Source organism: Callithrix jacchus, chromosome 19 (genome assembly GCF_049354715.1).
Source record: "Callithrix jacchus isolate 240 chromosome 19, calJac240_pri, whole genome shotgun sequence".
In the NCBI taxonomy this organism is placed as follows: domain Eukaryota; kingdom Metazoa; phylum Chordata; class Mammalia; order Primates; family Cebidae; genus Callithrix; species Callithrix jacchus.
The window spans coordinates 8,535,732-8,548,784 of NC_133520.1; the positions used below are offsets into that span (position 1 = coordinate 8,535,732).

General features: G+C 43.7%; 3 protein-coding genes and 1 pseudogene across 4 annotated transcripts in view; 2 read left to right on the forward strand and 2 right to left on the reverse strand.

Moving 5' to 3' along the window:
• LOC118149548 (isoleucine--tRNA ligase, mitochondrial-like) lies at positions 1 to 6,825 on the reverse strand. The gene is made up of 6 exons (XM_078357343.1): positions 6,800 to 6,825; positions 4,850 to 4,943; positions 3,788 to 3,913; positions 2,703 to 2,834; positions 1,553 to 1,659; positions 1 to 318 (listed from the first exon to the last, which is right to left on the reverse strand). The coding sequence occupies exons 1-6, from the start codon at positions 6,823 to 6,825 to the stop codon at positions 129 to 131; spliced, it is 675 nt and encodes a 224-aa protein (XP_078213469.1). The 3' UTR covers positions 1 to 128.
• LOC118149628 (small nucleolar RNA U13) lies at positions 4,504 to 4,598 on the reverse strand (annotated as a pseudogene).
• A 1,372-nt stretch (positions 6,826 to 8,197) lies between the features above and the next one.
• LOC100401133 (ubiquitin-ribosomal protein eS31 fusion protein) lies at positions 8,198 to 8,731 on the forward strand. The gene has a single exon (XM_002764174.7). It carries the CDS (start codon positions 8,213 to 8,215, stop codon positions 8,681 to 8,683), a length of 471 nt encoding a protein of 156 aa, XP_002764220.2. The 5' UTR covers positions 8,198 to 8,212; the 3' UTR covers positions 8,684 to 8,731.
• Positions 8,732 to 11,082: 2,351 nt separating this feature from the next.
• Positions 11,083 to 13,053, forward strand: part of IARS2 (isoleucyl-tRNA synthetase 2, mitochondrial) — a 66,162-nt gene continuing 64,191 nt past the window's right edge. For both annotated transcript variants that reach the window (XM_008985188.5, XM_002760499.7), the window contains exon 1: positions 11,083 to 11,469. In XM_008985188.5, the coding sequence (XP_008983436.4) occupies positions 11,203 to 11,469 (267 nt within the window). In that variant the 5' untranslated portion in view covers positions 11,083 to 11,202. The remainder of the gene's footprint in view (positions 11,470 to 13,053) is intronic.

A 13,053-nucleotide genomic window follows, 5' to 3' on the forward strand; every position in this document is an offset into this window, starting at 1 on the left:
ACCCTGCTCCTCTACAAACAGGTACAGACACAAACACAGGACCAAGACACACTGTGTCACAGAGCAGTCACTGTAGACGGGTTAATGCCCCTTATATGAAGGAGATAAAATCAGAAGTTGCACCTTTATCAGGGATCTTTGTCATTCAGAGAATAAATGAAGTATTCCTTACCTGTAATGTAAGGTATGTGCTGGAACACCTCTTCAGCCAGGTGAGGAAGAATGGGAGCAAAAGAACGAACTATTACATCCAAAATTTCAACTAATGCAGTCTGACAAGAGCGTCGTTTGGGGTCATTTTCCTTTTCACAATAAAGCCTGAACAAGAACAACTCATTCAGCAGTTGACGACACTTTGTATATATGGTCACCTAGGTAGGACCTGCCTCAGGTTGACTTTATGCGTAGTGGGTAATCCTACGGCTCTAATCATCTTCTCTTTAAACGATACAATACCCTCTCCCAGAATTTTACTCTGTCCAGGTGCACCCACCTCCTCCAAAGCACTCATGGCTATGCTCTATCATCCGTTTTTCAGGTGGATGACAACTAGGGTCTAGACTACTGTAGTAAAGGACTAGGAAACTTTAGTTGATGGCATTTAACATGTGGTTAAATACCACCCGTTACAAGGCTGTCAGTGTTTGAAGGGAAGCAGTGTTTACGGAGAGGGAGTCATAATCCCTTTGTGCAAGGTCCTTGGGGTGCTGACAGGCTGAGGCTAACACCTCAGACTGGACTCATTACCATAAAGACAGGACCGTCACCTGCACACTGGAGCAACAAATGAAGACTGTGGCATCAAGCCCTCTTCTACAAGGATACTGCCAACATGATACGCTGTTGCCATACAGCTGCACATCTCTCTCTCTCCCTCACGATTTGAGAACTCCAGAGAACAAGCACTATGTTCATCATCTGATACCAGCAGTGATTAGTTTTGAACTTTATCAAGCACAGGGGTCAGCACATTAGTGCTTTTCCTTCTCAATCCCGAGGTATTATTATACTCATTTTACAGATGAAGAAACATTACAGAAGTTGCCCCAAATCATAAAGCTAGTAAGCAGGAGGGCGGACCTTTATACTCAGCTGGACCCCAGAGCCCAGTCCTAAGTGCACGACACTGCCCATCTTGCTCATCACTATCCCCAATGTTTGCCAAACACAGAGCAGACACTCAAGAAATAGTGGTTGAGGTTTTTTTTGTTGTTTTTTGAGACGGGGTCTCGCTCTGTCGCCTCTGTCTCAAGTGAGATGGGGCACTGGACTGCAGGGACACACTCTCGGCTCACTGCAACCTCCGCCTCCCAGGTTCAAGTGGTTCTCGTGCCTCTGTCTCCTGAGTAGCTGGGATTACAGGCATGTGCCACCATGCCCAGCTCATTTTTGTATTTTTAGTAGACATAGGGTCTGCCATGTTTGCCAGGTTGGTCTCAAATTCCTGGCCTCGTGTGATCCACCCTCCTCAACTTCCCAAAGTGCTGGGGTTACAGGTGTGAGCTGCCGCGCCTGGCCACTGCTAAGCATTGTAATATTTAGTCATACATACCTATCTTTGATTACACTGAAATAAAAGTTAGACAGTTCTCTGGTATAAAATGTCTGTAACAGCCGAACCACTTTTCCAAAATCATATTGTTTGTATAATTCGGTAATCTAGGGAACAAAGCCAAAATAAATTTGGAAGCTGAGACAGGCAGATGAAAATGTAAGTCATCACAAGCAAACTATGCTCCTTTCAAAAATATGTTTCAAAGAAACAACTACAGAACAGGCAACATGCAAGAACTCCTGGAAATCTTCCAGATGTCATTTCTGGAGAACACATTTGACTCTCCTCAGAAAACACTATTTTACCCCGAGAACTACGAAAGAACATTAACCAAGAACGAGATTTTAAATAATAAAATCACACCATTTTTGCAACAGCAAATAGTGAAAGTTACTAACGGTTCATTAGTGTTCCCTGATTTATGCCTCATTGAGTTTTGATTTGGGCAAAACTGACGTGTACATCTCTGATACAAACACACTCCCAATTGTGGGAAAACAATTTTTTTTAAAGGGTCTTGCTCTGTCAACCAGGATAGAGTGCAGTAGCACAATCACAGCTCATGGCAGCCTCAAAACCCTGGGCTCAAGCGACCCTTCTGCCTCAGCCTCCCGAGGAGCTTGGGACTACCTGCTAACATGCCCAGCTAATTTTTAAAAGTTTTGTAGACATGGGTTCCAGGCTGGTCTTGAACTCCTGGCCTCAAGCAAAGTGTGAGATTCCGCACCCAGCCAGAAAACACAAATTATTTAAGTCCATGTAAAACTGAACAAGTATCTTATGAGAGAGAGGAATAGTCGTTTTGGTTATTTCTGTACTTTGTTATGAGGAGCACATCTGCAGATAAATAAGTATATCCACTTTATTTCTTCTTGTTGGAGAAACAGAGCTAATTGTGAGAGAAAAATCTGATCTGAGGGGAAGTCTGGATGCATCTCGCTAATCTTTTGAGAAACTCGAAAGATCTGGTAACACTTTATACCTGAGGCCAACCTGGGAATGTGTGAAATTTAGCAAGGGCAACTTTTTCAAGAGTGCAGTAGGTACTACTTCCAGCAAGGTCTGTTCTACTCAGATAAAACTAAAATGTTAACACCCAACAGTGCGGATATTTCTAGTTTCTAAAAGCTTATTAGTTTATATTTACCTTGTTTGCCAAGTCCTGCAGTAAGTGTAGCATATACTGGTCTATGACATACATATCATTGACAGGGATGGAATCGGTTTCTGGGTTGAAATCAGCCACATTTCCCAACAGAAAGCGGAGTGTATTCCTAAGCTATTCATAGGAACAAAAAATACGCAGTTAAAACACTTAATGGTGCCTTCGCTCTTCACTGAGAAGTTATTTTATTACTCTGTAATTAAGTTGCAGTCATCCAACTCCTGTCACGTTCTTAATGGGGTACTTTTATTATCGTCCCAAATAAGACTACAAATGCAAAAAACCAAAAAACAAAAAGTACACAGCAAACTCTCATTCCAGTAGGCCAGTTACAGAAATGAGCGCTGGATCAGAGGCAGAGGATCTTTCAGTGGCCCAGTTTATTCACATGTGTAGGTCAGAACAACGTTACTTCACTTGCTTCACAGGTGAAAATACAGAGACATGGAAAATGTTAAGGGTTATTGAGTGCATAAAAGTATAAAAAATTAATATAATCTATACTATGCTATATTCTGCTTTATATATTGTATTAATAAAATATAAAGGATATTATATACAAATGATATAAAATTACTGGAATTACTACTAATGTTTTGAAACAAATTAACACAGGTTTTTTGTTTGTTTTTGTTTTGTTTCTGGAGACAGTCTCACTGTAGCCCAAGCTGGAGTGCAGTAAGTGACACGATCTCGGCTCACTGAAACCTCCACCTCCAGGGTTCAAGCGATTCTCCTGCCTCAGCCTTCCAAATAGCTGGGACTACAGACATGCGCCACCATGCCCAGCTAATGACTGTATTTTTAGTAGAGATGGGGTTTCACCATGTTGGCCAGACTGGTCTCAAATTCCTGACATCGTGACCTGCCTGCCTTGGACTCCAAAAGTGCTGGGATTACAGACGTGAGCCACCGCGCCTGGCAACAGGAGATTTTTAAAAGCTCACAATATATGGAGAACTCATTTTCTTTTGGTTTTTTTCAGTGCCAAACAAAATGTGTCTCATTTTTTAAAGCAATGATTTGGTAAAGTTTCCTTTAGAAATAGGAAGAATAATGGGTCTAACCTTGCTAATATCATCTCTGGCAGCATTGAGCACGGATGGGCCAATTGTAACTTCAGTGAAGACATTGGACTCTGCTACCCACCAGCGAAGGACATCAGCACCATAGGGAGGCTCTTTGCTTTGATCCTTTTCGTTGAGGAAGAAAATAGAAACAGAATGGCTTTCAATTCCCATTAGCTGAACAAATGTTTTAGGTAAGGCTCCTATTCAGAAATTTTTTAGCACAATATAAGTATAAACTATATTAGCACTGTAATGAAATAAGGGCTAACAATCTCAAATTAGGCTGTATCTAAAAACTGGAAAAAGAAAGAGCATGCTCTACAGATGCTAATACCCAATGTCTTCCCTGGTCGCGTCTGTTTCCAGCCACTACAACTCAGCCATACCTCTCCGGCAGTGCCGGGGCGATCTCTATAATAAGGGAGGGAAAGGGGAAGGCCTGCTTTTCCTTTCACTATTTCCTAGCAACTCTGTACACAAAACAGTGAATGATTACAGGATATCAGCAGGGCAGTAAAAAGCCACAGGACTTAAAGAAATGAAAAACCCCCAAATTGTTAGCAACCTCAGATTTGATGTACATTTAAGACGAGCTTTAACGTGTATAATTTCTAACAATATAATAACGAAATGCGCATTTAGAAGTTGCAATCTCATTTTTTCTGTTTAACTATACATTTCCATTTAACTATACAATTACACCTTTTTTTCCACGTCAGGCAGTAATGTGCTAACAAGGTTTGAGAAAGGTGCACCTCACATAACAGTGTGGAAACCGGATCATCATGCTTAGAAATCACAAAAGGAACTACACATTGTAAAAGCTCTCAGACAATTAAAAAAGAAACAGTGTGGGTTGGGACCTAACTGGAGAGTCAGACATGAAATGAGTTAAAAGGGCCCAATACCGGCCTCTGCCTTTTTCATTAAAATCATGTGTTACTTGAGAGTGTAAAGGATAGTTTTTATTTTTACACTGATGTAACTATATTAAGGGCTCTGCCTACCAATTTAAGACCCTTAAAACGAAAATAAAGTATATTTTAGAGAATCACCTACTTGTCCTCCATTAATGACAACATCAGGACTGAGGACATTCCCAAGAGACTTGGACATCTTTTCTCCAAGGGTAAATCCATGAACAACCACCGTCCTAAAGGGACAAATCAGCTATTTTAATGATAAACACAATTATAACTATCTTTTTGAAGATTATCTATAGCTTAAAAAGAATATCAAAGTTTGACACAAAAATATGATTTTTCTTGACTAACTATGGATGAAACCTTTTCATTTTTTTTTTTTTTTTTTGAGACGGAGTTTCGCTCTTGTTACCCAGGCTGGAGTGCAATGGCGCGATCTCGGCTCACCGCAACCTCCGCCTCCTGGGTTCAAGCAATTCTCTTGCCTCAGCCTCCCGAGTAGCTGGGACTACAGGCATGCGCCACCATGCCCACCTAATTTTTGTATTTTTAGTAGAGACGGGGTTTCACCATATTGACCAGGATGGTCTCAATCTCTTGACCTCGTGATCCACCCGCCTCGGCCTCCCAAAGTCCTGGGATTATAGGCGTGAGCCACCGTGCCCAGCCTACCGTTTAATTTTTTTTTGAGATGGAGTCTCACTTTTGTTGCCCAGGCTGGAGTGCAGTGGCACAATCTCGGCTCACTGCAACCTCTGCCTCCCAGGCTCAAGTGATTCTCCTTCCTCAGCCTCCCGAGTAGCTGGGATTACAGGTGCCTGCCACCAGGCCCCACTGATTTTTGTACTTGTAGTAGAGACAGGGTTTCACCACATTGGTCAGGCTTGTCTCGAACTCCTGACCTCAGGTGATCCACTCACCTCGGCCTCCCAAAGTGCTGGCATTACAGACATGAGCCACTGCGCCTGGCTGAAACCTTTCCTTAAAAGTCAAATTTGGCTGGTTATGGTGGCTCATGCTTGTAATTGCAACATTTTGGAAGACCAAGGCAGGCAGATCACTTCAGGCCAGGAGTTTGAAACCAGCCTGGCCAACATGGTTAAACCCGTCTCCACAAAAAATACAAAAGTTAGCTGGGTGTGCTGGTACGTGCCTATAGTCCCAGCTACTTGGCAGGCTGAGGCACGAGAATCACTTGAACCCAGGAGGCAGAGGTTGGAGTGAGCTGAGATCACGCCACTGCACTCCAGCCTGGGTGACAGACTAAGACTCCATCACAAAAAATAAAAATTAAAACAAAACAAAACAAAAAACTCATTCATAGCTCATGTATCACAATGGTTAAATAGTAAGCTCTACTTAAACAAAGGAAAATTTTAGATATTTTAGTCACTAAACAGATTATGCTATGTACTGATTTTTATCATTAAAACTCAGTAAGTTGGAAATAGAAAACTATGGAGACAGAAAGCAGATCAGTGGTTGCTGGGGGCCCGGCGTGGGAGTGGAGATGCCCACAAACGGACATGAGAAAACATTTTAGTGTATTGGAAATTTTATAAAACCTTCTGTGGTGATTGTGGAAAAACTATATAATTCACTAAAAATCAAAATAATTTTAAAAATGAAAAAATAAAACCAGGAAAAAATATGTCTTAAAAAGAGCAGATCATCATCTCAAAATTATTTTTCAAAAGATAATTTGAAAAATTAGGATGTGAGCCGGGTGCGGTGGCTCACGCCTATAATCCCAGCACTTTGGGAGGCCGAGGCGGGTGGATCACGAGGTCAGGAGATCGAGACCATCCTGGTCAACGAGGTGAAACCCCATCTCTACTAAAAATACAAGAAATTAGCTGGGCATGGTGGCACGTGCCTGTAATCCCAGCTACTCGGGAGGCTGAGGCAGGAGAATTGCCTGAACCCAGGAGGCGGAGGTTGCGGTGAGCTGAGATGGCGCCATTGCACTCTAGCCTGGGTAACAAGAGCGAAACTCCGTCTCAAAAAAAAAAATTTTTATTTTTGTTAAACTTCACATTTCAGATATTGATTCAAATGAAATTTTAAGAATACGGATCTCTTGTACATCTTAGTTTTCCCTGATGATGACATTTTGGAAAACCGTAGTATAATATTACAAGTAGGATATTAACATTGATACAGTTAAGATGCTGAACATTACTGTAAGAATCCCTCTTGTCGCCCTTTTATAACCAAGTTATCTTCCTCACGTTGCGCTCTCTAACTGCTTTCAGCCATGGGTATATTCTGCATTTCTATATTTTTGTTATTTCAAGAATGCTATGTAAATGAAAACATGCAGTTTATAATCTTTTGGGACTGATTTTTTTCACTCAACATAATTCCCTTGAGATGCGTCTAAGCTTTTTAGTAGTAGTATTTTTTCATTGCTGAGTAGTATTCTATGGTGTGGATGTATCACAGTTTACCCATAAACCTGTCGAAGTACAACTGGGTCATTTACAGTTTTTGGGTATTATGAATAAAGGTGCTAAAAGCATTAATGTTCAGGTTTTATGTGAATGTAATTTTTTTTTTTTTTTTTTTTTGAGACAGGCTCTTTCTCTTACCCAGGCTGGAGTGCAGTGGCGCAATCATAGCTCACTGCAGCCTCAATTTTCTGTGCTCATGCTATCCTCTCACCTCAGCCTCCCAAGTAACTGAGACCACAGGTGCAGGCTACCAGGCCTGGTTAATTTTTGTAATTTTTGTAGAGATGGTGTTTTGCCATATTGCCCAGGTGGGTCTTGAACTCCTGGGCTCAAGCAGTTCACCTGCTTCGGCCTCCCAAAGTCTCTAACTTGCACCTTTTTTTTTTTTGAGACGGAGTTTCGCTCTTGTTACCCAGGCTGGAGTGCAATGGCGCGATCTCGGTTCACCGCAACCTCCACCTCCTGGGTTCAGGCAATTCTCCTGCCTCAGCCTCCTGAGTAGCTGGGATTACAGGCACGCGCCACCATGCCAAGCTAATTTTTTTGTATTTTTAGTAGAGACAGGGTTTCACCATGTTGACCAGGATGGTCTCGATCTCTTGACCTTGTGATCCACCCATCTTGGCCTCCCAAAGTGCTGGGATTACAGGCGTGAGCCACCGCTACCGGCCCTGAGGAAGTTAAATTATTCATCTGCATCATCTGTAAATAATACATTTCCTGTGTCCCTCATCATGCTATTTATAAGAAAGAGTAAAATATGAAATAAGAATATCCTGGGAAGATTAGGTTAAAATGTTTGTAAACATGAAAGTATGTTCATTAACACTAATTTCAGTTAAAACTACAGGAAGTGTAAACAGTAAGTTTGAAGCTGGAGAAAACTGAATAGAGTCAAATTCTGAATCTAGTTCTACTTTTATTCTCTGGTGAGTCAAGCCATTAAGAAAGAATGCAGTGTAAGCGTCGTTTGCCTCGTGCATTTGTGTCCTCTGACCTAACCCATCTCTTCCTTTTTCTCAGCCTCACGTGGGGCCGCCACCAAAATGCAGATTTTCGTGAAAACCCTTACGGGAAAAACCATCACCCTCGAGGTTGAACCCTCGGATACAATAGAAAATGTAAAGGCCAAGATCCAGGATAAGGAAGGAATTCCTCCTGATCAGCAAAGACTGATCTTTGCTGGCAAGCAACTGGAAGATGGACGTACTTTGTCTGACTACAACATTCAGAAGGAGTCTACTCTTCATCTTGTGTTGAGACTTCGTGGTGGTGCTAAGAAAAGGAAGAAGAAGTCTTACACCACTCCCAAGAGGAATAAGCACAAGAGAAAGAAGGTTAAGCTGGCTGTCCTGAAATATTACAAGGTGGATGAGAATGGCAAAATTAGTCGCCTTCGTCGAGAATGCCCTTCTGATGAATGTGGTGCTGGAGTGTTTATGGCAAGCCACTTTGACAGACATTATTGTGGCAAATGTTGTCTGACTTACTGCTTTAACAAACCAGAAGACAAATAACCGAGTTAATAAAAGACATGAACAAAAAAAAAAAAAAAAAAGAAAGAATGCAGTGTAATAAAACAGGAAAGTTAGCCCGTGAAACACTTCACCTTCTCCCCTCCACGTCACAAACATTTCTTAAGGCAATGGAGTTAAAGAAATGAAACAAATCAATAGTTTTGTTCAGAAGACATACTCATAACTAAAATTTCTTCAACAATATTTATAAGCACTCCTACATACATAGTCTGCTAACACAGCCACTCTGGAACTTTGGTGTATGTCAGAATCACCTAGAGGGTGACTGCTAGCACTTCCTAAAACAGAGTGCTAGGCTGGTCCCCGAGGTTTTGGATTCAGGCGGTCTGGGGTTGGCACCTCACAAGGTTCCAGGTGCTGCTGCTGCTCTCCCAGGGGTCATATGCTGAGGACCACTCTTGTAACAGAAGCTCTGAAAGGTCTCTTAGTGGAGGAACAGAGGAGGCAGCAGAACCAGACTTGAGAAGTGAAATATCAAATATTTCAGAAGCTGAGGCAGTCACTTTCAAAGGCACTTGTATATCCCACAGAGCTTGAAAATTTCAGAAACTGCAACTGAACCCTCAGGTGATAAAGGGATTCTGAAGCCACCTGTTTGGAGAACACTGAAATTCTCATTGGGCGAAAAGCATGGGGAAGTATTTACTCCTAAGAACTGCGCTTGGAAATGTCATCTCACTATTTCAGAAATGTGTGTCCTTTCCTATTTCCTGACAATCAACTGCAAGTCAAGTTATTCTACCAAATACTAGAAATACTCAACACTTAATCATCAGGGCATGGTGGCGCTGATGATTAAATTTTTGTATTTTTAGTAGAGACGGGGTTTCACCATGTTGACCAACATGCTCTCGATCTCTTGACCTTGTGATCTTCCCGTCTCGGCCTCCCAAAGTGCTGGGATTATAGGCGTGAGCCACCGCGCCCGGCCCCTTTTATCCTTTTTAAAAATTGGGTTGTTTGTCTTTTTGATCTGTAGCAGCTCTTTATACATTTTGTATATTTTTTAATGTGTAGCAAATGTTTTCCTCCACACTATAGTGTAGGGAAGGCAAGATAACATGGTGGCTATACACATAGGCACAGGACTCTAACTGCCTGGGCTTGAATTCCAACTGTGCTACTTAGTTGTATGATCCTAAGCAAGTGACATAACTCTATGTGCCTCAGTTTCCTTATCTGTGAAATGGAAACATTCATAGTTCCTACCTCGCATGGTTTTTTGGCATACCGTGTCTTCACCTCATCTGGTTTTGAAGATCATTTAATCAGGTACAGACCTGGGGTCATTGACTGGTGAAAGGCTGACATTGATTGAGTGCTTTCTATATATGTCACTTGGTTTCTCATTTTTTGGTATCTACATATTTTAATATTTGTAGAAAAATCAGTCCTTATTTACATGAACTAAATGTTTTGGATGTTGTGTTTTATGATTAGGAAGGCTATTCCCAAGAGGTGTACTCTACAATGAAATGGTAACAATTGTGAACTATAATGAAGTGGATAACCACATAGAGCAGAATGTGTCAGAAACAGGAGCAGAAGGTGCTTTGCATAGTATACTGTTCTACGAGTGGGATATAACAGGGATTTAGGGAAAGTTTTAAAAAGTTAGATTGTTTTATAATATTGTTAAAATTTATGGGAAGTCATTGATCTGGACTGAGCTCCGGCACTAGGCTGTTTGCTTGTAAGATCTGAATTCCAGGAAATCAGGAGACATGATAGCCAAATCCATTAAGCCAAGTAACTTTGAAATGGCGCCTGCTTTTCGTTCCCTGTTTTTGCTTTCATCAGCCTTTTCTGCCTATAAACTTCACCCTGCCCCTCAGTTCATCAGAGATCCTCTTTGTACAAAGGTTTAGGAATATCTAATACTAGCCAATTAGATCTGTACAACTCGATTTGCTGAAATTTTACTATTTTACAATATTTTCATTGAAGTTTGTGCTGCCCACAATGGTAGTCATGACCCAAGTGTGCCTGCTGAGGCCTTGCCATGTGTTTAGTCCAGACTGAGATGTGCAGCATGTGCAAAGTACATGTCAGATTTCAAAGGCTTCGCATGAAGAGAATATGTAAAATATCTTAGTTCTTATCGGCTACATGTTAAAGTGATGCAATCATAGCTATGTTGTGTTAAATTAAAATAACTATATTTTTAAAAAGGAGGGCACAGTGACTGGAATAGGAGCCGCACCTTTCCCGGCCCCCATGAAGCTGGGCCCGCCCCTCATGAAGCTGGGCCCGCCCCCCATGAAGCTGGGCCCGCCCCCCCATGAAGCTGGGCCCGCCCCCCCATGAAGCAGGGCCCGCCCCCCGGAGGCTGTAGAGACCCGGAAGGTGGTGCCGCCCCCGCTGCCCGCTTCTTCCCCGCCCCTTCCGTTCCCCGGGCGCGTGCGCCCTTTTTATTCGGCTCTTCTAGGTTTCCGGGGGTCCTGCCCCTTCCAGCCGGGGCGGGAGCGGACGACCACACGCCTAGGGGTAGCCCGACTATGCGTTGGGGGCTGCGCCCTCGCAGGCCTGGGGCGGCGGCCCTGGCCACGGCCCGAAGTTTGTGGGGGACGCCTCGCTTTCCCTGCCGCTCGGGATGGCTACAGGCGACGAAAAGGCTTCTGGAGCAGTCGGTCTCCGGGGCCAGTAACCACCAGCCGAACTCGAATGGCGGCAGTTACCGGGACACGGTGCTGCTGCCGCAGACCACCTTCCCCATGAAGCTGCTGGGCCGCCAGCAGCCGGACACGGAACTGGAGATCCAGCAGGTACGGGCCCTGCTTCGGCGCGGGGCCTCCGGAGAGGCCAGACCCAGCTGCGGGCTCCTGGCGCTCGGCGGGAGCCACACCTCTGCGCTCCACGCCGGTGCGGGTGGGCAGGGGTGTGACCAGATTGGTGGAATTCTTCTGCCTCCCATGGAGTTTGTGGGCTGAAAACCTAAGTGTAGAAATCTCTAGATGAGTCTCCCTCCTTTGTAGCAGGTTCCGGGGCGGGAAATTAAGGGGGACACTAGCGATACCCAGATACCAGCATGTATCGCACGTATGCCCCATTTCTCCCGTAGGCAAAACAGATCAACTTTGGGCACTTTTCCAATGCCTTGTAAAAAGTAAATTCACATGTCCACATGCAAATAAAAACCTAGGCTGGGCGCAGTGGCTCCCGCCTGTAATCCCAGCACTTCGAAAGGCCAAGACGGGAGTTCAAGACCATATTGGCTAGGCCTCCTCCCGCCCCACCTTGTTCTTAAAAAAAAAAAAACTTAAAAACCTCAATTATGATGAATGAGGGGGAAGCTGAAGTCAACCTTTTGGGCTCTTTAGATCCCTAGTTGGAATTATGACTCCTTTGAAATATGAAGTAGCAGTCCTTGCTCAGAGTCCCCTTTATAGACTGTGCGTCTATCTCCTCTACTAACCTAAGCCTTTTTTTTTTTTTTTTTTGAGACAGAGCCTTGCTCTGTCGCCTGGGCTGGAGTGCAATGGCACGAACTTGGCTCTCTGCAACCTCCATCTCCCGGGTTCAAGCGATTTTCATGCCTCAGCCTGCCAAGTAGCTGGGATTACAGTCATATGCCACGACTCCTGGCTAACTGTTGTATGTTTCGTAGAGACAAGGTTTCACCATGTTGTCCAGGCTGGTCTTGAACTCCTCACCTCAAGTGATCTGCCCGCCTTGGCTTCCCTAAGTGCTGGGATTACAGGCGTGAACCACCGTGCCCAGCCTAGACTGAACTTTTAAGGGCAGAGATTCCTCTTGTTAGTATCTGTAAATCTAGGCTTTAAAAATCTCTGATATTGGGGCCGGGCACGGTGGCTCAAGCCTGTAATCCCAGCAGTTTGGGAGGCCGAGGCGGGTGGATCACGAGGTCGAGAGATCGAGACCAACCTGGTCAACATGGTGAAACCCGTCTCTACTAAAAATATAAAAAATTAGCCGGGCATGGGGGCGCGTGCCTGTAATCCCAGCTACTCAGGAGGCTGAGGCAGGAGAATTGCCTGAACACAGGAGGCGGAGGTTGCAGTGAGCCGAGATCACACCATTGCACTCCAGCCTGGGTAACAAGAGCGAAACTCCGCCTCAAAAAAAAAAAAAAAAAATCTCTGATATTCTTGGAATATTGGTTAAGTAAATATACTTAGCTAACTATTCTGACAGTTAATCTAATTTTTTTTTTTTTTTTTGAGATGGAGTCTTGCTCTGTCTCCCAGGCTGCAGTGCGGTGGAACAAACTCGGCTCACTGCAACCTCCACCTCCTGGGTTCAAGCGATTCTCCTGCCTCAGCCTCCCGAGTACCTGGGACTACAGGCGTGCACTACCACGCCTGGCTAATTTTTGTATTTTTCAGTAT